The sequence below is a fragment of the Balaenoptera physalus genome, assembly GCF_965194825.1.
Source record: "Balaenoptera physalus genome assembly, chromosome: 11".
Taxonomy (NCBI): Eukaryota; Metazoa; Chordata; class Mammalia; order Artiodactyla; family Balaenopteridae; genus Balaenoptera; species Balaenoptera physalus.
In genome coordinates, this window is record NC_138896.1 from 37,736,023 (window position 1) to 37,758,499 (window position 22,477).

At 41.5% G+C, this 22,477-nt stretch overlaps 1 protein-coding gene across 4 annotated transcripts in view; it reads right to left on the bottom strand.

Annotated features, from left to right (window-relative positions):
- RNF8 (ring finger protein 8) overlaps window positions 1–22,477 on the bottom strand; it is a 38,443-nt gene that overhangs the window by 13,471 nt on the left and 2,495 nt on the right. For all 4 annotated transcript variants that reach the window (XM_082412544.1, XM_082412546.1, XM_082412545.1 and 1 more), the window contains exons 2-4: window positions 18,669–18,797; window positions 4,717–5,457; window positions 1,451–1,513 (exon numbers count right to left, since the gene is read on the bottom strand). In XM_082412544.1, coding sequence (XP_082268670.1) covers window positions 1,451–1,513; window positions 4,717–5,457; window positions 18,669–18,797 — 933 coding nt within the window. The remainder of the gene's footprint in view (window positions 1–1,450; window positions 1,514–4,716; window positions 5,458–18,668; window positions 18,798–22,477) is intronic.

Below are 22,477 nucleotides of genomic sequence, written 5' to 3' on the forward strand. Positions count from 1 at the left end.
CAGAAGTCCTGAGTATTCATCTTGACCACTAATTAGATGCATGTGCCTTAATTTTCTCATTTATAAAATGGGAAAACAGGTGCCCCCCTACATTGGGGTTAATAAGAAAAAAAAATAACATATATGACAGCACTCAGAAAAGTTTTTAAAGCTCTATGTAAATGCAAGTTATTATAATTATAGGCCTGGAAAATGAAAAAGAACAGCTTCAGAAGGACCACCAGGTGGACCAAACAACAACCATGTTTCATTTGAGAGTAGTACGTCCCCCAGGCATGCTGTTATAGAACCATGACCTAAAAGTATCCTATTTTAGGTTAATGAATGGAGACTGGCCAAGTGCATTATGCTAAATGATAGTGTGTTTTCCAGTCTGTCTCAGTAGAGTGTGAGGTATTGTGGGTGCAGGGTACTTAATGATTCCTCAGGGACTTCCAAGAGCAGAACCTTACTCTTTTCCAGTCAATTTCAAAACATTATCTGAATATTAATAATCCTCTAAATGGGAAACATGCCTACCCCCCCCACCCTAGAAAATACACAAGCTTAGAAAATAAAATTCCAAAAAGACTGAATTTTTCACCTAATGCTTTCCAAGGCTGTTTGTGTACCCAAGGCTGTTTGTGCACCCAAGGTAGGCACCCTCCCAAGCATGAAGTAATATGTGACTGTTAGCACTGTAAAAAGGCTGGGAGGTAGGTAAGCAATAAAAGAACCGAATGATAAATTCTCCTGAACAAATTCTAATGCGATTACTCATTTTTCTCAAGGAGATACAAACACTCACCTCCTGACTTATAACAAACTACTAATCATTACACATAAAGAACAGAAGACAAAGCAGGTTTTAAAGATGCAAAAGAACTCATAAAAAAATAAACAGAGGAGAGAGGTAGTCAAGTTAAACTAAATAAATTACAGGCAATCTTTTAGGATAATTTTATTCCTGGAGCCTTGCCCCCTTCAGTAAATTGATACATTTTGCTGACTGTTAAACTGCACATTCTCAACGTAACCTAAAATGCTTAACTGGAACATTCTCAGATGGTTTCAGGATGGCTTCAGCTCAGGAATGGTGAGGTAATGGATGCCCTTGCAGGCCCTGGTGGCCAAGTCACAGCTCGCAATTTCCCTCTGCTGCTCTCACCTTTCTGGAAGCGCAGCCACTCTCCTAGAGAGCCTCCTAATTGCTACAGGCTCGTTTCCTCTTCACCAAAGCAACTCGTGCTCAAATGAAGATGTAAGCTTTCATGCTGAGGTCTGGCATGTCTGTGAGGCTCCAAGTCTCCGACCTGATGGCGTGAGCAGCTGCCACCTGCTCTGTCTACAGACTGGAGATGCCGCAGAGGTGTGCGCTAAGCAGCAGAGGCAGCCGGCGGCCACAAGAAGCCTGGTTGCGCCCCCCACTCCGCTGCCCACTATAAGCTCAGGACAATGGCAACAGATTTACCTCCTGCAGAGCCTGGGCCAGCTGTTGCTTCAGGTCCTCTTCCCCTTGCTCCTTCTCCAAACCCTGCAAAGCCAAAAACAAAATGTAAGGTGACCCTGCAGGAAGGGGGAAAAAGGGACAACATCCAGTAACAAGCAGAGCAGACCTGCTAGCGTGAGCATCTGGAAACAACAGGGGGCAGGGAGTGGGTGGAAAGTCTCCCGTTTTACTTCAAGCTGTTGGCAGTAAGGGACTTAAGCAGAATTAAACTGCTCAAATACTGCACACCTCAGGGCTGTCACCTTCAAGCCACCACTCAGGGTGTTCTGGAGAAACTCTGGATTAATACTCCAAGTCCCCTTCACTGGCTAATGCTGTGACTCCCAAAAGGATGCAAACTGAGAGCTTCTGAGTCACCAAGTATCTAAACTGAAACACAATCCCCTGAGCTGGCACTCACAAGCTCCACCATGTTTCCTTCCTCAATTCTGGCCACTCTGTCTCTCACTCTGAGTCTTTACCACTTCTAGCCCATAAACTGCTCCTCCTCCTGCCCTGCCTGAGCTTATGCTATATCTCCTCCATCCGCCCCCTCGAATGCGGATGCCTTCTACATCATCACTCCCCTACATCCAGCACCTTCCAGAAGAACCTCTGGGCCCTTCCCTCCTTAAGAATTACCTACCCGAGACTTCCCACGTAAGACTCCGCACTCCCAAGGCACGGTGTCCAGGCTCGATCCCTGGTTGGGGAACTAGATCCCACGTGCATGCCAGAACTAAGAAGTCCGCATGCTGCAACTAAGAAGTCTGTATGCCACAACTAAGAAGCCCACGTGCCGCAACTAAGAAGTCTGCATGCCACAACTAAGAGCCTGCATGCCACAACTAAGAGTCTGCATGCTGCAACTAAGAAGTCCGTATGCCACAACTAAGAAGCCCACACGCTGCAACTAGAAGATCCCATGTGCCGCAACAAAGACCTGGCGCAGCCAAAATAAATAAATAAATAAATATTAAAAAAGAAAGAATTACCTACCCATTTAATATGCCAACTGGAAATTGTTCTCTAATTTAAATATATTGACTTGAAACTGTTCTGATTATTTTGTGTGTATAATACATCTTGTCTCCTCAACCAGATATATTCCTTAATGGCAAAAACCATTTATTAAGCATCTTTATAACCACCCAAAATCAAGTATAGTGCCAGGTAATGTGGTGCTCAAAAAAAATCTGTGTGGCTAATATGTATAAAATAGATAACTAAAAAAAAAAAAAAAAAAAAGAATGACGCGGAGAATTCCATAACAGACAGGGTCCTCCTCCCATTATAGTAGTTGAAAATGCCACATCCCTGCTTTCATGATGTCCTCTGAACCCAAAGTGCTATCCTGGAACAACCAGACACCCTCAGAAACTGGTTACTTGAGGTTACAGGGAGTGCAAGATTCCACCCCATGGGGTGGTGGTGGAAGTATCATACAATAACATTTAATTTCCAGAGGAGCAGCAGAAGTGATTCCAGGCTTGTGTTGAGACCCCAGCATTAGCACTGCTGGCCCTGCAGGTGAGATGTTTGTGCCCAGTGACAACAGCGTAGCATCTTCCTTGGACTAGGTCTGTCTCATTCCTGACTGTATAGTTTCCAGCCTTGTTTTCCCAGTCCCCCAGCAACTAATGTTGTTTAAATAAATTCCTTATATTGCAAAAAAAAAAAAAAAAAAACCTGTGTGGGAATTCCCTGGCAGTCCAGTTGTTAGGACTCCGTGCTCTCAATGCTGAGGGCCCAGGTTCAATCCCTGGTTGGGGAACTAAAATCCCATAAGCCACGCAGTGCAGCCAAAAAAAAAAAAATTCTGTGTGAAGTAGCAAGGGTTAAGTGAGCTTCTGAGCAAGCGGTAGGGGTAGGATAAATTCTTAGGGCTTGGTGGGAGATGGGAATGCAACTAATAAACAAAGGACTAGATATACATCACTAGGAGCGATTTATATATGGCCCTCTCATTCCTGGAGAAATTCTCTAAACCAGTCCTTTTTGCCTTTCTTTACCATTTTGATAAGGAAAAAGATTTCACAGCTATATCTTGAAGCGTGCCGAAAGCAGCCACAAATATTAACAGTAACTCTTGTTCCTGAACACATAAGCCTTTAAAGAGAGCTCTGCTCTGGTGAAGGGTGTCATACACTAAATATGTAGAGATAAACCTCCGTCTATTAATTTCAAGAACTAGTCCAGGCTGGAAAAGGGCAGCAAAAAGGTACACATAAGCAAGCAGTGTATATCCTTAGAAAGACCTATTTAATCCATGGCCTTTGCTAAGACCAGAAGTTTACAGGGATAGCTGAGATCAGAATGAAATCTACAAACTGTTCAGAAATAAGCCAACACAACTGGTTGTTTCTTACCCTGAGTAAAGTACATGAAAGAGAAAAGCTTATTCACTTCAATCCTGATTGGCCCCTCTTAGTTCTAAGTCAACAATGGGGAATTCTTGACATTCAGTATTACCTGAGCAAGTAGGTGAGAGTAAAACATGTGGCTCTTGCCAGATGGGAACTGACATTTTGAGCAGAACCAGGATCAGCCGTAGCCTAGAAGCTTTGTGCAAGAGCTTGTCATCTAAACAAATGACTTGGGGATGCAGATACATTTGCCCTCACCTTGACACAGCTAAGACAGTCATTATTTTATCTACTAAAGGCCCTGTGGAAGGTGGCTTATCACTCAACCCAACAACTGAGTCATGGTGTACCTGTCCCCTCCCATGCTGGCTACTCAGGTCAGAAACAAACATTTTCTGCCTTTCTAGCCTCCCACTTCCTAGGTTAGCTACAGAGCTAACAAGTGGCCAGGTAAATCAAGGGCAGAGTAATCAGGTGACCTACACCTGCCTTGGGTACAGGAATTTGGCTTTGACCTCAGAACAGAGAAAGATTACTCATGAAGACAACTATTGCGTTAACTGGGGTGTGCTGCAATCTGGGGGCATCTTTACCTTCATCCAACCTCTCTCTGAATTTACCTCAGTTCTGAGATGCCTCACCTTTACATCCTGTTATATCTTGGCTGGTTCTGCCAGTCACCTTTCCCCATCTTGGCATCCCAACTCTGGCTCTTGATCTGATCATCATGCTGAACCTCAAAGTTTTCTGTTCCCATTACTTCTCCTGTCCCTGGCACTCAGCACTTGGTCCCTGATCCAGAAACAGAGAGCTCTGGCCAGAGGCTCACAAAGGGCCTGCCCACCCCAAGGGGCACTCTTGTCCTTCCCTCCTGTGTGGTACCTGGAGATGCTGCTGCTCTTCCTGGAAAGTCTTCTCCAGCTGCTCCACTCTGGCCTGCTGTTGGGCCTGCTCTGCACACAGCTGGGACTGTAAATCCTGCAGTTCCTGCTCCATTTTCACAATTTTCTTCGAGTTCCCTTTTTGGGTCTGCTTTTTCACATTCAGAACAGCTACCTGCTTTTCCTGCATCTGTGTTTTCAGCTTTAGAATCCTGGACATTGTTACCTTAAACAGCTCTAAGCTGCTCTGAGATGCTGAAGGATTTGAGGCTTTCTGCTTCTTATAATGAAGCTCTACAACTTTTGCGGGGCCTGGGTAAACATGAGCCCCTGTGGTCTTCCCACTTAGCTGAAGAGAAGTCAAAGTAGGATCCAAATATCCAGAGGGTTGACTAGCCACTTCACCCTTCCCATGTGACTTCACTGGCTGACCAGATTCACAAGACACTTTACTTATTTTGGATTTCAAATTTGAGGGGCCTTCAGCTCCAGAACCCTCTAATTCATTCAAACTAAATTTCCTTTTAGTTCTCAAGCCCTTATTTTTTACCATCATCTGGTCACTTTTTGGGGAAAGACAAGGGTAAATCCTCTCCCAGTCTTCTTCAGTAACTTCATATTCATACTCTGCATTCTCCTTATTTTCCAGAGGCACCCCAAGCTGGATGTGATCTCCATTATGGATAGAATAGACCTTTAAAGGTTCTAGACGTTCTCTGTTCAGCCAAACACCATTCAGACTCTGGGGAAAGGGAAAGAAAGACAAAATAAGCTTCATGATTTCCCTCCTCTTAATGGAATTTCTTTCCTGCTGCTGCAAAACCTTCTGTCTTTTCAGAAAGAAAATCCTTGAAGGCGGAGTCAAGATGGCGGTGTGGGAAGACGAAGAGTTAGCGTCTCCCCAAAACTAGGGCACCTGCCACCACTGGTGGGGGACTCTGATGCCCAGGGAGATGGGAGGAACCCCAAAGTGAACCAGTAGGACGTAGGGGGACTGAGGGGGGAGGAGAAATGGAGGCCAGATAGGATTGGCGCCCCTGAGGCCGGGGAGATCAGGAGAGGCAGGCAGGAGGGGCCCTCCAGAAGGAGCAGGAGAGGTGGGGAGGGTGACTGCCCCTCCCACTCGAGCCCAGGAAGCCTGCTGGGCTCCCAGGTGAGGTCCCCTGCCCTCTGAGACCAGGGGTGGGGGGCACACCTGGGCCCCTTCTGTTCCTTGAGCCTAAGCCCCACCCCCCACAGCCCCCAGGGCCTTTTCCAGCCCTGTGGTCCTGAGCATTGGCCCACCCCACCACCCAAACCTCACCCTTTCTTAGGCCCCGCCTTCCACAGCCAAGGCCTTCCCCCCACCCCTTTTTTTTCTTTTCTTTTCCCTCTTCCTCTTTTTTCCTATTGTGATGTACCTTCCAGTTGTTGATTCATCTGTATTTTTATTTTTATAGTCTTTCTAACATATCTGTTAGTTTCCTAGTCTAATTTTATTTTTTACTTTGTTACTGTTCTTTTTTTTTCTGCCCCACGTGGCTTGTGGGATCTTGGTTCACGAGCCCGGGGTTGGGCTGAAGCTCCTGCGGTGGGAGCTCCGAGTCCGAACTACTGGACTAACAGAGAACCTCAGACCCCAGGGAATATTCATCAGAGTGAGGTCTCACGGAGTTCACCATCTTAGCACCAAGACCCAGCTCTGCCCAGTAGCCTACAAACTCCAGTGTTGGAAACCTCAGGCCAAACAACCAGTAAGACAGGAACACAATCCCAAACATAAAAAAGAAAAAAGAGAGCCGGCAAAAAAATACGTCACAGATGAAGGAGCAAGGTAAAAATCTACAAGACCAAGTAAATGAAGAGGAAATAGGCAATCTACCTGAAAAAGAATTCAGAGTAATGATAGTAAAGATGATCCAGAATCTTAGAAACAGAATGGAGGCACAGACTGAGAAAATGTAAGAAATGTTTAACAAAGACCTAGAAGAACTAAAGAAGAAACAAACAGAGATGAACAACACAATAACTGAAATGAAAAATACACTAGAAGGAATCAATAACAGAAAAACTGAGGCAGAAGAACGAATAAGTGAGGCGGAAGACAAAATAGTGGAAATAACTGCTGAGAAGCAGAATAAAGAAAAACGAATGAAAAGAATTGAAGACAATCTCAGAGACTTCTGGGACAACACTGAATGCACCAACATTCAAATTATAGGGGTCCCAGAAGAAGAAGAGAAAAAGAAAGGGTCTGAGAAAATATTTGAAGAGATTATAGTTTAAAACTGCCCTAACATGGGAAAGGAAATAGTCACCCAAGTCCAGGAAGCACGGAGAGTCCCATACAGGATAAACGCTAGGAAAAACACACCAAGACACACATTAATCAAACTAACAAAAATTAAATTCAAAGAAAAAATATTAAAAGCAGCAAAGGAAAAACAAAAAATAACATACAAAGGAATCCCCATAAGGTTATCAGCTGATTTTTCAGCGGAAACTCTGCAGGCCAGAAGAGAGTGGCAGGATATACTTAAAGTGATGAAAGAGAAAAACCTACAACCAAGATTATTCTACCCAGCATGGATCTCATTCAGATTCGATGGAGAAGTCAAAAGTTTTTCAGACAAGCAAAAGCTAAGAGAATTCAGCACCACCAAACCAGCTTTACAACAAATGCTAAAGAAACCTCTCTAAGCTGGAAACAAGAGAAGAAAAAGACCCACAAAAACAAACCCAAAACAATTGAGAAAATGGTAATAGGAACATACATATCGATAATAACCTTGAAAGTAAATGGATTAAATACCCCAACTAAAAGACACAGACTGGCTGAATGGATACAAAAACAAGACCCATATATATGCTGTCTACAAGAGACCCACTTCAGACCTAGGGATACATACAGACTGAAAGTGAAGGGATGGAAAAAGATATTCCATGCAAATGGAAATCAAAAGAAAGCTGGAGTAGCAATACTTGTATCAGATAAAATAGACTTTAAAATAAAGACTGTTACAAGAGATAAGGAGGGACACTATATAATGATCAAAGGATCAATCCAAGAAGAAGATGTAACAATTATAAATGTTTACACGCCCAACATAGGAGCACCTCAATACATAAGGCAAATGCTAACACCCAGGAAAGGAGAAGTCGACAGTAACACAATAATAGTAGGGGACTTTAACACCCCACTTACACCAATAGACAGATCATCCAAACAGAAAATAAATAAGGAAACACAAGCTTTAAATGACACAACAGACCAGATAGATTTAACTGATATTTATAGGACATTCCACCCAAAAGTGGCAGAATACACTTTCTTCTCAAGTGCATACAGAACATTATCCAGGATAGATCACATCTTGGGTCACAAATCAAGCCTCAGAAAATTTAAGAAAATTGAAATCGTATCAAGCACCTTTTCTGACCACAACACTATGGAGACTGGAAACCAATTACAGGAAAAAAACTGTAAAAAACACAAATACCTGGAGGCTAAACAGTGTGCTACTAAATAACCAAGAGATCACTGAAGAAATCAAAGAAGAAATTTAAAAATACATAGAAACAAATGACAATGAAAACACGATAACTCAAAACCTATGGGACGCAGCAAAAGCAGTTGTAAGAGGGAAGCTTATAGCAATTCAATCTCACCTCAAGAAACAAGAAAAATCTCAAATAAACAACCTAACCCTACAGTTAAAACAACTAGAGAAAGAAGAACAAAGAAAACCCAAAGTCAGTAAAAGGAAAGAAATCATAAAGATCAGAGCGGAAATAAATGAAATAGAAACAAAGAAAACAATAGCAAATATCAATAAAACTAAAAGCTGGTTCTTTGAGAAGATAAACAAAATTGATAAACCCTTAGCCAGACTCATCAAGAAAAAAAAGGAGAGGATGCAAATCAACAAAATTAGAAATGAAAAAGGAGAAATCACAACTGACATTGCAGAAATACAAAGGATTATAAGAAACTACTACAAACAACTATATGCCAATAAAATGGACAACCACAAAGAAATGGACAAATTCTTGGAAAGGTACAATGTTCCAAGACTGAACCAGGAAGAATTAGAAAATATAAACAGACCTATCACAAGTAATAAAATTGAAGCCATAATTTAAAATCTTCCAACAAACAAAAGTCCAGGACCAGATGGCTTCACAGGCGAATTCTATAAAACATTTAGAGAAGAGCCAACACAGATCCTTCTCAAACTCTTCCAAAAAATTGCAGAGGGAGAAACACTCCCAAATTCATTCTATGAAACCACCATCACCCTGATACCAAAACCAGAAAAAGATATCACAAAAAAAGGAAATTATAGACCAACATCACTGATGAACATAGATGCAAAAATCCTCAACAAAATACTAGCAAACAGAATCCAACAGCACATTAAAAGGATCATACACCATGATCAAGTGGGATTTATCCCAGGATGCAAGGATTCTTCAATATATGCAAATCAATCAATGTGATATACCACATTAACAAATTAAGGAATAAAAACCAAATGATCATCTCAATAGATGCAGAAAAAGCTTTTGACAAAATTCAACACCCATGCATGATAAAAACTCTCCAGAAAATAGGCACAGAGGGAACCTACCTCAACATAATAAAGACCATATATGACAAAACCACAGCAAGCATCATACTCAAAGGTGAAAAACTGAAAGCATTTCCACCAAGATCAGGAACAAGACAAGGATGTCCACTCTCCCCACTCTTATTCAACATAGTTTTGGAAGTCCTAGCCACAGCAATCAGAGAAGAAAAAGAAATAAAAGGAATACAAATTGGAAAAGAAGAAGTAAAACTCAACTGTTTGCTGATGACATGATACTATACATAGAAAATCCTAAAGATGCCACCAGAAAACTACTAGAACTAATCAATGAATTTGGTAAGGTTGCAGGATACAAAATTAATGCACAGAAATCTCTGGCATTCCTACACACCGACAACAAAAAATCACAAAGAGAAATTAAGGAAACACTCCCATTTACCATTGCAACAAAAAGAATAAAATACTTAGGAGTAAACCTGTCTAAGGAGGTGAAAGACTTGTATTCAGAAAACTATAAAACACTGATGAAAGAAATCAAAGATGACATAAACAGATGGAGAAATATACCATGTTCTTGGATTGGAAGAATCAGTATTGTGAAAATGACTATACTACCCAAAGCAATCTACAGAGTCAATCCCTACCAAACTACCAATGGCATTCTTCACAGAATCAGAACAAAAAATTTTACAATTCGTATGGAAACACAAAATACCCTGAATAGGCAATCTTGAGAAAGAAAAACGGAGCTGGAGGAATCAGGCTCCCTGACTTCAAACTATACCACAAAGCTACAGTAATCAAGACAGTCTGGTACTGGCACAAAAACAGAAATATAGATCAATGGTACAGGATAGAATGCCCAGAGATAAACCCACGCACATATGGGCACCTAATTTACGACAAAGGAGGCAAGAATATACAATGGAGAAAAGACAGCCTCTTCAATAAGTGGTGCTGGGAAAACTGGACAGCTACATGTAAAAGAATGAAATTAGAACACTACCTAACACCATACAGAAAAATAAACTCCAAATGGATTAAAGACTTAAATGTAAGACCAGACACTATAAAACTCTTAGACAAAAACATAGGAAAAACACTCTTTGACATAAACCACAGCAAGATCTTTTTTGACCCACCTCCTAGAGTAACAGAAATAAAAACAAAAATAAACAAATGGGAACTAATGAAACTTAAAAGCTTTGGCACAGCAAAGGAAACCATAAACAAGACGAAAAGACAACCCTCAGAATGGGAGAAAATATTTGCAAATGAAACAACAGACAAAGGATTAATCTCCAAAATATACAAACAGCTCATGGAGCTCATATCAAAAAAAAAAAAAAAAAATCCAGTTAAAAAATGGGCAGAAGACCTAAATAGACATTTCACCAAGGAAGACGTACAGATGGCCAAGAGGCACATGAAAAGATGTTCAACATCACTAATTATTAGAGAAATGCAAATCAAAACTACAATGAGGTATCACCTCACACCAGTCATAATGGCCATTATCAAAAAATCTACAAACAATAAATGCTGGAAACGGTGCGGCGAAAAGGGAACCCTCCTGCACTGCTTGTGGGAATGTAAATTGATACAACCACTATGGAAAACAGTATGGAGATTCCTTAAAAAACTATATATAGAACTACCATATGACCCAGTAATCCCACTACTGGGTATACACCCTGAGAAAACCATAATTCAAAAAGAGACATGTACCACAATGTTCACTGCAGCACTATTTACAATAGACAGGACATGGAACCAACCTAAATGTCCATCGACAGATGAATGGATAAAGAAGATGTGGCACATATATACAATGGAATACTACTCAGCTATAAAAAGAAACTAAATTGACTTACTTGTAGTGAGGTGGATGGACCTCAGTCTGTCATACAGAGTGAAGTAAGTCAGAAAGAGAAAAACAAATACTGTATGCTAACACTATGAATGGAATCTAAAAAAAAAAAAAAAAAAAAAAGAATGGTACTGATAAACCTAGTTGCAGGGCAGGAATAAAGAGGTAGACATAGAGAATGGACTTGAGGACATGGGGTACGAGGGTGAAGCCGGAGCAAAGTGAGAGTAGCATCGACATATATGCACTACCGAATGTAGAACAGTTGGCTGGTGGAAAGCAGCAGCATAGCAGCATAGGGAGACTGGCTTGGTGCTTTGCGATGATCTAGAGGGGAGGGATAGGGAGGATGGGATGGAAGCTCAAGAGGGAGGGGATATGGGGACAAGTGTATGCATATGGCTGATTCGCTTTGTTGTGCAACAGAAACTAACACAGTATCGTGAAGCAATTATACTCCAATAAAGATCTATTAAAAAGAAAGAAAGAAAACCCTTGAGAACAAATAGAAAAGAAAGGTTCATAAACTGCCATCCTTAGAAACAGCATTCTTCAAACAGCACTTTGGCTTTTTACCTATATGATGTTCATCTCTCCAGAGAAGTGCCTGTGTAACAGGCAGGAATCACCTTGTTACTGGTGGATGAATTACTCAAATAAATGCAGTAGCATTAAAAGAAACTGAAATCGAATAGCTCCTATTGATGTAAACTGGGGGCAATGGCCCAAGACTGGAAAAACTGCTAAGAGTGAAGGAAGTAGCATCTAATGATGAGGTTCCGAAGGTATGCTTGGCCAAGAAAGTCATGCAGGCACTGTCTCTGGATGTGTGTGGCCCCTGAACACACTGGTGAATGAAAAAACACTTCCCAGTACACATAGACCAAAAAAGAAAGTACCAATACCTTGTACTGGGGTCAAATCGCAGGTGGGATCTGATCCAAATAACAGCACCAGAGGTCCATGGGCAACAGAACACGTGGTTAAGAGCTGGAGCTCTGGACTCAGCTTATTAGTTGCATGGCCTTCACCAATTAACTTAACCTCTTTGTACCTCAGTTTTGTCTGTAAAATAGTACAGTTCCTATCTCATACTGCTCCTGTGAGGAATGACTGAGGTAATACATGTAAAACACTTAGCACACAAACACTTAAACACTAAACACATAGAACAAATGCTCGATATTTACTTTTGTGGTTTAAATTGTATCACAGTGTGGGGATTAAGAGCATGAACCTGAAGTCAGACTGCCTGGGTTTGTAATTTGGCTCCATTACTTAACAGCTGTGTGACTTAGGCAAGTTTCTTAACCTCTCTATGCCCCAGCTGCCACATCTATAAAATGGAAGATAATAATAGTCTCTCCCTCATGGTGTTTGTGTGGATTTAATGAGGTAAAATATGTACTGTACTTAGAAAAGTACCTGGCACATGGTAAGCATTATATAAGTGTATATATAAGTGTTCACTACCATTATTTTGTTCTGGCTCAGCTGATTTATCAACAATCACCTCAACTCTGTGCTCAGCATCTTGCAAAGTAAATATACTGAGTACAAAAGCAGAAGATATGAAAACATCTTTTAGCAGCTGACCATGGAAAGCAAAACACAAGGGCATATTTAAGCAAATGTGGGATTACATAGCACAGCCTATAAATGCAAAGGAATATCATGTAGAGCTGGGTTAACTAAGAGATGCTAAATGGGGATGATAGATCCTAAAACAGACCTGAAGCAAATGCAGCATTTAAAGTTTTAAGAGACAAGTGGGCATTTTAACCCATATCAAGGACTTAACTTTGGGGGACAGGACAGAGATGAAGTTCACATCTGAACAGGGACTAAGGCTTATGTTTATGTTGGTAAAAATAGCTACCTACTTTCACGAAGAAAAAATACCTGGTCAACCCAAATATGAAGGACAGGGGGCTGGACCACAAGGCACAGAGGATCCAGGGGAGTAGAGACTGGATCTCAGCTCTGGTTTGGTATTAGGCCCTAGTTTCTGGTTCTATATTATTTGGCTCAAGCAGGGAGAGGGAGAGAAAGACGAGCAAAGAAACACACAGAAAGACTGGCTTTTACCTCAAGGCCTTAGGCCTAACCTGGCTTATCTGTCAACCTGCTCCTAAACTTTCCATTCATATTCAGCCTGAGAAATTATAGGAAGTGATCGGTTCTGCAGACTTCTGTAACAACACATGAGGAATTAACAAAGGAGGGGGATGGGGACCAGAAGAGTCAATTTTAAAATATACATAGGAAAACAGTCTCAGGGAAAGTAATATGACACAGGAGGCCACCTAATGTCAAGATACAGACATTTAAGAAAAACTCAAAGGCAAAGATAATGTTAAATAAATAAAGAAGGTTATAGAAGCAGCCCAAGACGAGAGAGAACAAGGATTCCCTAGAAAGCTGGGGCAAACTCTTGAGACATATGGCAGCCCTCCACTAGATCCTCTGTATTAACCTGCCTTCCTTCAGAGCCCTTTAGGTCTGAAAAATAAGCTCTCAAAATTTTTCCATCACATTTTATCCTTGGATGCCTCTGTTTACCCATTAATCACTCTTTGGTGACACCTAGCAGTATAATTTGGACCAAAGGCCCAAATTGGTTCTGTTCACACAGTGACTGTAGAAAAGATGAAAATACCATGGCTACACAGGAACAGTCAAGTACTGCCCAGGATATGATTTCAAATACAATGGTTTAAATAAATCAAACTCTGTTCAGTACTTTCTTGATGCTGGTTTTCATAATCACCAGTCCGAACAATGTCAGCAGCAGCAAAGTGATAACCAAAGAAAAGCCTGCCCAATGTCTCAGTCATCAATGAGGAAAAGGTGGAATAACCCTCACCCCCTTAAATACTAATTACTTCACTTAATGCTCAATCTCTGTACAGCATTTTTAATCGGTTGTTGAGAACAGTGGAAACCCAAAGCCAAAAGCCAATGTTTCCTTGCAGTTCTCTAGATGACTTATGTAGCTCAGTGGTTCTCAGCCCTAACTGTAGAGTGAAATCACCTGGAAACGTTTAGAACAAATAGCAGTGCCTGAGTCTCATCCTTAGACTTAGTCTCATCCTTAGGATTAATTGGTCAGAGATGGGAACTAGGCATCAGAATTTTTAAAGCCAGGTTTAGACACAAACACTGTGTATAGTCATATCAAGACACAGGGCCCCTTTGCAGTCAACCCTTCACCCATATCCAGGCAGCTACTCATCTGGTCTCTACCCTACAAAGGTCTGCCTTTTCCATAATGTCGTATAAATGGAATCAGACACAGTATGTACCCTTTTGAGTTTGGCTTCTTTCGCTTAGCATGATGGCTCTGAGATGGTCCACTTGGTTGCATTACAGTAGCTTGGTATTTTTATTGCTAAGTAGTACTCCAGGGTATGGGTATATCAGCTTGTTTCTCTGTTCCCTAGTTGTTTTCTTCCAGTTTTTGGTGATTATGAATAAAGCCACTATAAACATTCTGGTACAAGTTTCTGTGAGAACATAAGTTTCCATTAATTTGGGGTAAATACCTAAAAATAGAATTGCTGGGTAAGCGTATGTTTAACTGTAAGAAACTGCCAAACTGTTTTTCAAAGTGGCAGTACTATTTTGTTTTCTCACTTGCAATGTTTAAGAGTTCCAGTTACTCTGCATGCTCACCAGCACTTGGTAGTGTTTTATTTTAGCAATTCTAATAGGTGTATCAGTCAATATTTTAAAAAATTCTTTACTAAAGCATAACATACAAACATAAAAACATACAAATCATAAATGCACAACTAGGTGAATATCACAAAATGAACACAGTGTAACTATCACAAGGTTTAAAAAAAAAAACAAAAAACCCCCACATTATCAGCATCCCAGAAACATCCTTGTGCCTCCTTCTAGCCACTAAGCACCTGCCCCTCACCCCATAAAGTGACTACTAGCCTGGCTTAACATCACACGTTAGTTTTGCCTCATTCTGAACATTATACAAATGGCATCAAATAATATGTATTCTTGAGACTTTCCTGCCAGTCCAGTGGTTAAGAATCCGCACTTCCACTGCAAGGGGCGTGGGTTTGATCCCCAGCTGGGGAACTAAGATCCCGCATGCCACGTGGCACAGCCAAAAAAAAAAAAAGTATTTTTTGGTGTCTGTTTTCTTTCACTCAGTATTATGTTTGCGAGATTTATCCATGTTGTTGGATATAGTAGTAATTCATTCATATTCATTACAGTATAGTGTTTCATTGTTAAGAATATTCCACAGTTTATTTATCCATTCTACTGTTGAAAGACATTTGGGTTGTTTCCCTAGGAGTGAAAATACTGTATGTGTGTATGTATGTATGTATATACACATACATACATACACAACTTTAATAAATAATGCCAAATAATTTTCCAAAATAGTTGTACCAATTTACACTTCTACCAAAAGACTACTTGCTCCATACCCGTGCTAATGTCTGGCATCATCAAAATTTAATTATAGTTACTCTCTGACTACAAGGTGTGTTGTGGTATTCCATCATGCTTTTAATTTGTATTTCCCAGGGACCTCCCTGGTGGCGCAGTGGTTGAGAATCTGCCTGCCAATCCAGGGGACACGGGTTCGAGCCCTGGTCCGGGAAGATCCCACATGCTGCGGATCAACTAAGCCCCTGCGCCACAACTACTGAGCCTGTGCTCTAGAGCCCGCGAGCCACAACCACTGAGCCCACGTGCCACAACTACTGAAGACAGTGCGCCCAGAGCCCATGCTCCGCAACAAGAGAAGACACCACAATCAGAAGCCCACGCACTGCAACGCTCACCGCAACTAGAGAAAGCCCGTGCGCAGTAATGAAGACCCAACGCAGCCAAAAATAAATAAATAATTTGTATTTGTATTATTTATTGATCAAATAAATAATTTGATCATTAATGAAGTTGAACAATGTTTCATGGCTACTGAACATTTGGAAAGAATCTTATGTGAAGTGCCTGGCTCTTGCCCATTTTTATTTTTTTTTAATTTATTTATTTTAGTTTATTTATTTTTGGCTGCATTGGGTCTTCGTTGCTGTGCGTGGGCTCTCTCGAGTTGCGGAGAGTGGGGGCTACTCTTCATTGCAGTGCGCAGGCTTCTCATTGCGGTGACTTCTCTTGTTGTGGAGCACGAGCTCTAGGCACGTGGGCTTCAGTAGTTGTGGCTCGCAGGCTCTACAGAGCAGGCTCAGCAGTTGTGGCGCACGGAATTAGTTGCTCCGCGGCATGTGGGATCTTCCCGGACCAGAGCTCAAACCCATGTCCCCTGCATTGGCAGGGGACAATTCTTAACCACTGCGCCACCAGGGAAGCCCCTGCCCATTTTTAATACTGGGTTATCTTTCTTTCTCTCATTGATTTGGAGTTCTATATACATCCGAGTATAAGCCCTTCACTGATTATATGTGTAGCAAGTATCTTCCACTCTGAGCTTGCTTTCACTCTCTTAATGATATCTTTTGATGAATGGAAATTCTTAATTTTAATGTGCTATCTCCAGTATTTTTTAAAAGTATCCCATGTATGGGCAAAATTGGAAACAGGGCTGAGAACCACTGCTCTAGCTGCTGGGAGACCAGAAGTTGAACTGTCCCAAGCAGCAAGGTTTGTTCAGACTCAACTGTGCACAGCAGGGGTTAAAACAGATCATCTCTAAGGTCCCCTTTTCAGTGCCAATTTATATTTTGCTCACAGTGCCTTGCCAAGAGTGCTGAACCAATTTACTTAGCATTTATGCTCTCTTTCAACACCATGCCAACTCAACTTAATCCTAGTGCAGGAAGGTACTTTCTCCAACAGCTTAAACCTAGCAGGTTTATGCATGCAAAATGAGGCCGCTGGGCAGGCCTATAGAATACCTGTGATACTATGAATTATAATAAGAAATATATATTTGATATTCACCCCCATTTCTAGCACAGAGCTTCTAAAACCCTTGAAATTTCCTAAGTGGTAACAGATCAAGGTATCTTTTGTTATGTTAATGAGGTGACTTTTGGAATGCACCAGGGTCACCTATGAGGGCTGGGTGCCAGGGGAACCAATCCTGTGATTGGAGAGTTGGAACTTTCAGTCTCACCCCTCAACCCCCTGGGAAGGGAGAGGGGCTAGTGGTTGATCACCACTGGCTAATGATTCAATCAATTACACAAATGTAATGAAGCCTCCATAGAAACCCAAAAGGATGGGGTTTGGAGAGCTTCCTGGTTGGTGAACACCTGGAGGTGCTAGGAGAGGGGCAGGGCATGGACGCTCCATGCCCCTCCCCATACACCTTGCCCTATGCATCTCTTTCATTTGGATGTTCACCTGTATCCCAGACCATATCCTTTTATAATAAACTGGTAAATCTAAGTAAATGTATTCCTGAATTGTGAATCACTCTGAAGCTAATTAATGAAATCCAAAGTGGGAGGTGGCAATGGGGACCTCTGATTTATAGCCAGTTGGCCAGAAGTACAGGTGAAAACCTGGACTTGGCAACTGGCACCTGAAGTTCAAGGACAGGGTCCTTGGAACTTCCAACCTATAGCCAGTTGGTCAGAAGCACAGATGTTAACCTGGGGTTGTGACTGGCATCTGAAGTGGAGGGTGGTCTTGTGGGACTGAGCCCTTTACCGGTGGAATCTGATGCTATCTCCGGTTGACAAATGGGTGGGGGGATGTCCCCACACCCGTTGGAACTGGTCTCAGAATCATTTTAATACCCTTCCTTCTAACAGGTATCTTTAAAATCCTTTCAACCAGAGCAGTGCAAAATGGTGTCCAAAGACGTTTCACACTTCCTAATCCTTAACTGTTGACATCAGAATTTCTCTCACTTCACACTCTATATTTTCACTGTATTCGCAGGTGCTTGTATATCTGCACTTTAGGTACTTCCTAATTGCTAGGCTTTATACACTATTTCACCTCCCTTAGTATTCACATTTGATCTGTGGTTTTCAAATTTGTTTCAAGCAAAAAAAAAACCCTTTATTCAAAGGAAATCTTCCTTAGAGCACTAATATATGAAACAGGTGAAAAGTGAGAGGAGGGGTTTGCTCTGATGAAAAGAAGTGGGAAAGAAAAGGAGCTAAGTGCAGTCAGCTCAGTTCCTCCCCCTCCCCATGTCCTGAATCACAGTTGTACTCCAGAATCTTTGTCAGATTCCCAAGATCTCTGGACCTCCAACTCACAAGAGACCAGGTTAGGTTGGGGTATGGGTCATTAAAATTTCTGGAATTGGACCTATTGCCCCAATTCAAGTGTTCCCTACAAAGTAACTAACTTCTAGTCATTAGAATTTATTTTGGCATAATCTAATCTCTGGCAACATAGAGAAGTAGTTGTCTCTGGGAAAGACAAGTGGGTAGCTAGGGGAGAAGATATCTTCTTTTAATTTTGTACCATGTATTACCTCTGAGGGGGCGGGGAACCCTAACTTAAAAATAAACAAAAATTCAATAAAAGTAACTAGGCGTCTGTGGATTACTGTACCTTGTTGTCCATAATTGTCCATTGGCCCTCGGCATTCTGCTTCAAAATACAGTGGTTTCGGGAAATCATCAGAGGGCAGATTTTTGATATCAACTGGTATGTGACACCAAATCCTCGCCCTACAGTCACCTAGGAAGACAACGACAATGTAAGAGACACAATCAGCCACCGTACTGAAAAGAGAGGTCCTTTACAATCTTGTCAATCAGCAGTATCCACAAGTCCTGACTTATGAAACCAGACTCCCATGAAACCCAAACAGCTCACTGGCCATCTCCTCCTTCAGCTGCCATGGGACCCACTGGCTAGAAAAAGGTAAAAAGTTGTGACAAGAGACAGCTGAACATTAATCATGGAATGTCAGGGTTGGTAGGACTCTGAAAGGTCACCTGGTTCAGCCACTCATGAGATGGAGGAATTCTTCCTACACAACCCCATCAACTAGTCTTAAACACTGCCAAGAACTATAGCTTCTACATAAGACAGTCCTTCCAATTTTTTAATGGCTCTGACTTGGCATCTTTCTTCCTATAAATTCCATCCACTGGCCCAGGCTCTGCCCTGGGCACCACCAGAAAATCTCCAATCCCCCTTCACATGACAACTATAAAGTGTCTACTGAATCTTCCCTTTTCTTGGCCCTATGTTCCCAGTTACTTCAACGTAACTCCACAGCATAGGTTTGAGTCTTTTTGCCATCCTAATAGGTCTGTGAAGAGACTCCTGGTTTATTTTTATTCCTGGATGCCACATTAAGAAAAATACACCTAATTTTTATTACATAGTCGGATGCAAGTATCACTTTCCCAGTTCTAGATATTATCACTGGAGCATATAAATTACGTTAGCTTTCACAGCAGATCTATCATACTGCCAACGTATCCTTAGGCTTAGGAATGATTAAATTTCTTGGTCTAACCCTCCCCTAAGAATTTTTATGCTAAGTCATGTCTCTTCTGTCCTATACTTGACTAGTTGGTAAATTTGGATTCAAGTGCAGGACCTTACATTGACTCCTATTAAATTTCATCTTGTTAGTTCAGCCTATCATGAGCTTGTCAAGACCTTTCTGAATTTTTCATCTGCCATCAGACATACTCAATATCCCTTCCAGCTTGGAGTCACCCACCAAATTGATATGATGCCCTCTGTACCTTCATTCAAGACAGATAAAAAGATTAGAACAGGTTGTAACCAAAGGCAAAGCTCTCAGGAAAGCCTAGTAAACATTCCACCACACAATCTAGGAACACCTTCAACCAGTTATAATTCAACCAAAAGATGGAAAAGTCCTTGTTTTCCATCCTATCCACAAGGACAGCATGAGAGCCTCTGGAAAAGGTTGCAAAGAAGTCCCAGTTCACATCTATCATACTTTCCTGACAGACCAGTCAAGTTCATAATAACCCTGTCAAGGAAGGAAATAAAATTCTTCTGGGATCCAGATCGTAGAATTCCCTGCTTATTCTTCTTGGCGCACACGCCACCTCTTTAATGACCCATACCCCAACCTAACCTGGGAACATTAAGCCAAATAGTCTGTGGTTTTCTAAAAGCTGCACTTTTTGTTCCTGTTAAATTCTTTCAAAATCATGCCTGTCCTCCTGAGTCCCTCAAAGACCACCACGACGCTCTGTCCCAATCTATTCCTCCCCACAAACTCTCATCTCAGTAACTGACACTACCACCCAACCTACTGCTTAGCCCCAAACCCAGAAGCCATCTTTGATTCACTCTACATCCCTCATCCCCACATTCAAAATCATCAGCAAAATCTACTGGCTGTAATTCAAATATGCCCTAATTATTCACTTCTCTCTCTCTCAGTGGCCACTACCTTAATCCAAACAGCACTGTTTGCTCCAGTTATGCTGTTTTTGCTCCTGTGCCAGCCCCCATTCTTCACACAGTAGCTGGGGTGGTAATGTAAAAACTTTAAACCAGATCTTTTCCCTTCTTAAAATTCTCTAATAATCCAAACTTCCTTCCACAGCCTTTAAGGCCCTCAATGTCCTAACCCCTTCTACCTCTTTAGTGTTATCTCACATTATGGTCAGAAACACTACCTGAGGGTATTTTCACCTGTCCCCTCTGATTAGAACATCCTTCTCTCAGACATTTGCATGGGCTCCTTATCTTTCAAGTTTCAGCTCCTCAGAGGCCTACCTTGATTACCTGATCTAAAGTTGCTGCCTGATCCCTCCCCGGCCGTTGCATTCCTTCACATTATTAGCATGCACTTACCACATCCAAAATTATCTCGCTTGTTTCATTTATTTTTGTCTACTTGTATTTACTTTTCTAAATTTATATTTAGAATTTAAATTTCATGAGCAGGGACCTTATCTGTCTTGTGTACCACAGTACTCTGTACTCCTCAGAGCCTCTTTCTGCTCAGTAAATATCTGTGAATAAATGGGACAATAAAGAGATCTTGCTTATGAGTCCTCCCAGATTCCAGGAGATGGGCATTTTTTTAGGTCAGAAGTTGGAAAATGGGTTATTACCACTGGAAACTATGGAGCAGCAGCCAGGAACCTTACAATCTGACTTGTTCCCCTCTAAAATGTTGTGGTGATCACCTCCACCAAAACCCTGAAACTGAAGTTTTTCAATGCTTTGACAGTTTGGCAGAAATTCCATTAATTATAGAAGTGCCTCTGAATTAAAACATATACCCTTTAAAAATGGAATGTTTAAGGATTTATCTGTCATCCATATTCAGTAAGAATTTCCATTTAGGTAGCTTTATTTCTAATAAAGAAAAGTATTAAATATTCCATTTTAATACCTGAGGGGAGACAGTCAGATTGCCATTATGGGTAGCCTGGAGAAAGTAACACAAAAAAGGGAGATGAGCGCCTTTCTCTGAAATCACCTCCTATGAACTCTGAATCCAGGAAAGGAAGGAAACACTCTTTTTTGTCTTTCCCTTCACTGTCTGGTCCTAGAATTTACCTTGATATATTGATAATTCATCCACACCATGGTTAGAGTCTGCATGAGCTTATCTGAATATCCCAGCACCATGCATAACATGAAACTAAATTTCCCATGGGAACTGAGTGCCAACAAACTGCCAATTCGTTGCTGGGGGTTGTTTCCATTTACAACAGTTTTGCAAGCCTTTGTGCTTACTGACAGTATTGGTCTACAAGTTCATCTTGTCCTTACCCACCTTCGCTAATGCTTTCCTCCTAGGCATGACTCCTACTGTTTCCCAAATGACCAACAACTCCTCTAGGACCATCCTTTACCTTTTTCCAACCCTCTGAAGGCAAAGAGCTTCATGAAAACCAAATACAGGAGAAGAAAAGAGAAAAATGAAGATACTATGATTTCCCCCAAAGGCCTAAATACTTATAGGGCCTGGGAACTAGCTAACTTGCAAGAAATCTCTATCTAATTTGTTTTTCTACTAAACTCTCTGGATTGGTTTAAGAATTTTAAAGACACCCATTCAGGCAGACAATTTACTACAGTATTCCCTTCAATGAAATGAGAGGAACCTTGTTTTATTATCGTAGCTGAGAATGTGAGGGGTACTGGGAAGGCAAGAAACTGACTTTACTCTCATTATAACTAAGTAATATCAGCACACCTCCTAAAATCTTGTGCACACGGGCCTGTGCTCTGGTTTCGGGACCATTACAATACAAGCAAGACTTCATCTCTTGGCTTTGACTCCGGCCTCTGTCCATACACACTGCAGGCTATGCTCCAACTACTTCCTAAGGTCCGACCTTGCAGACAGCCAGGCCTGGGCGGCCTCTCCTCCACATAGGTCCCAAGGCAAGCCAGTCTTCTTG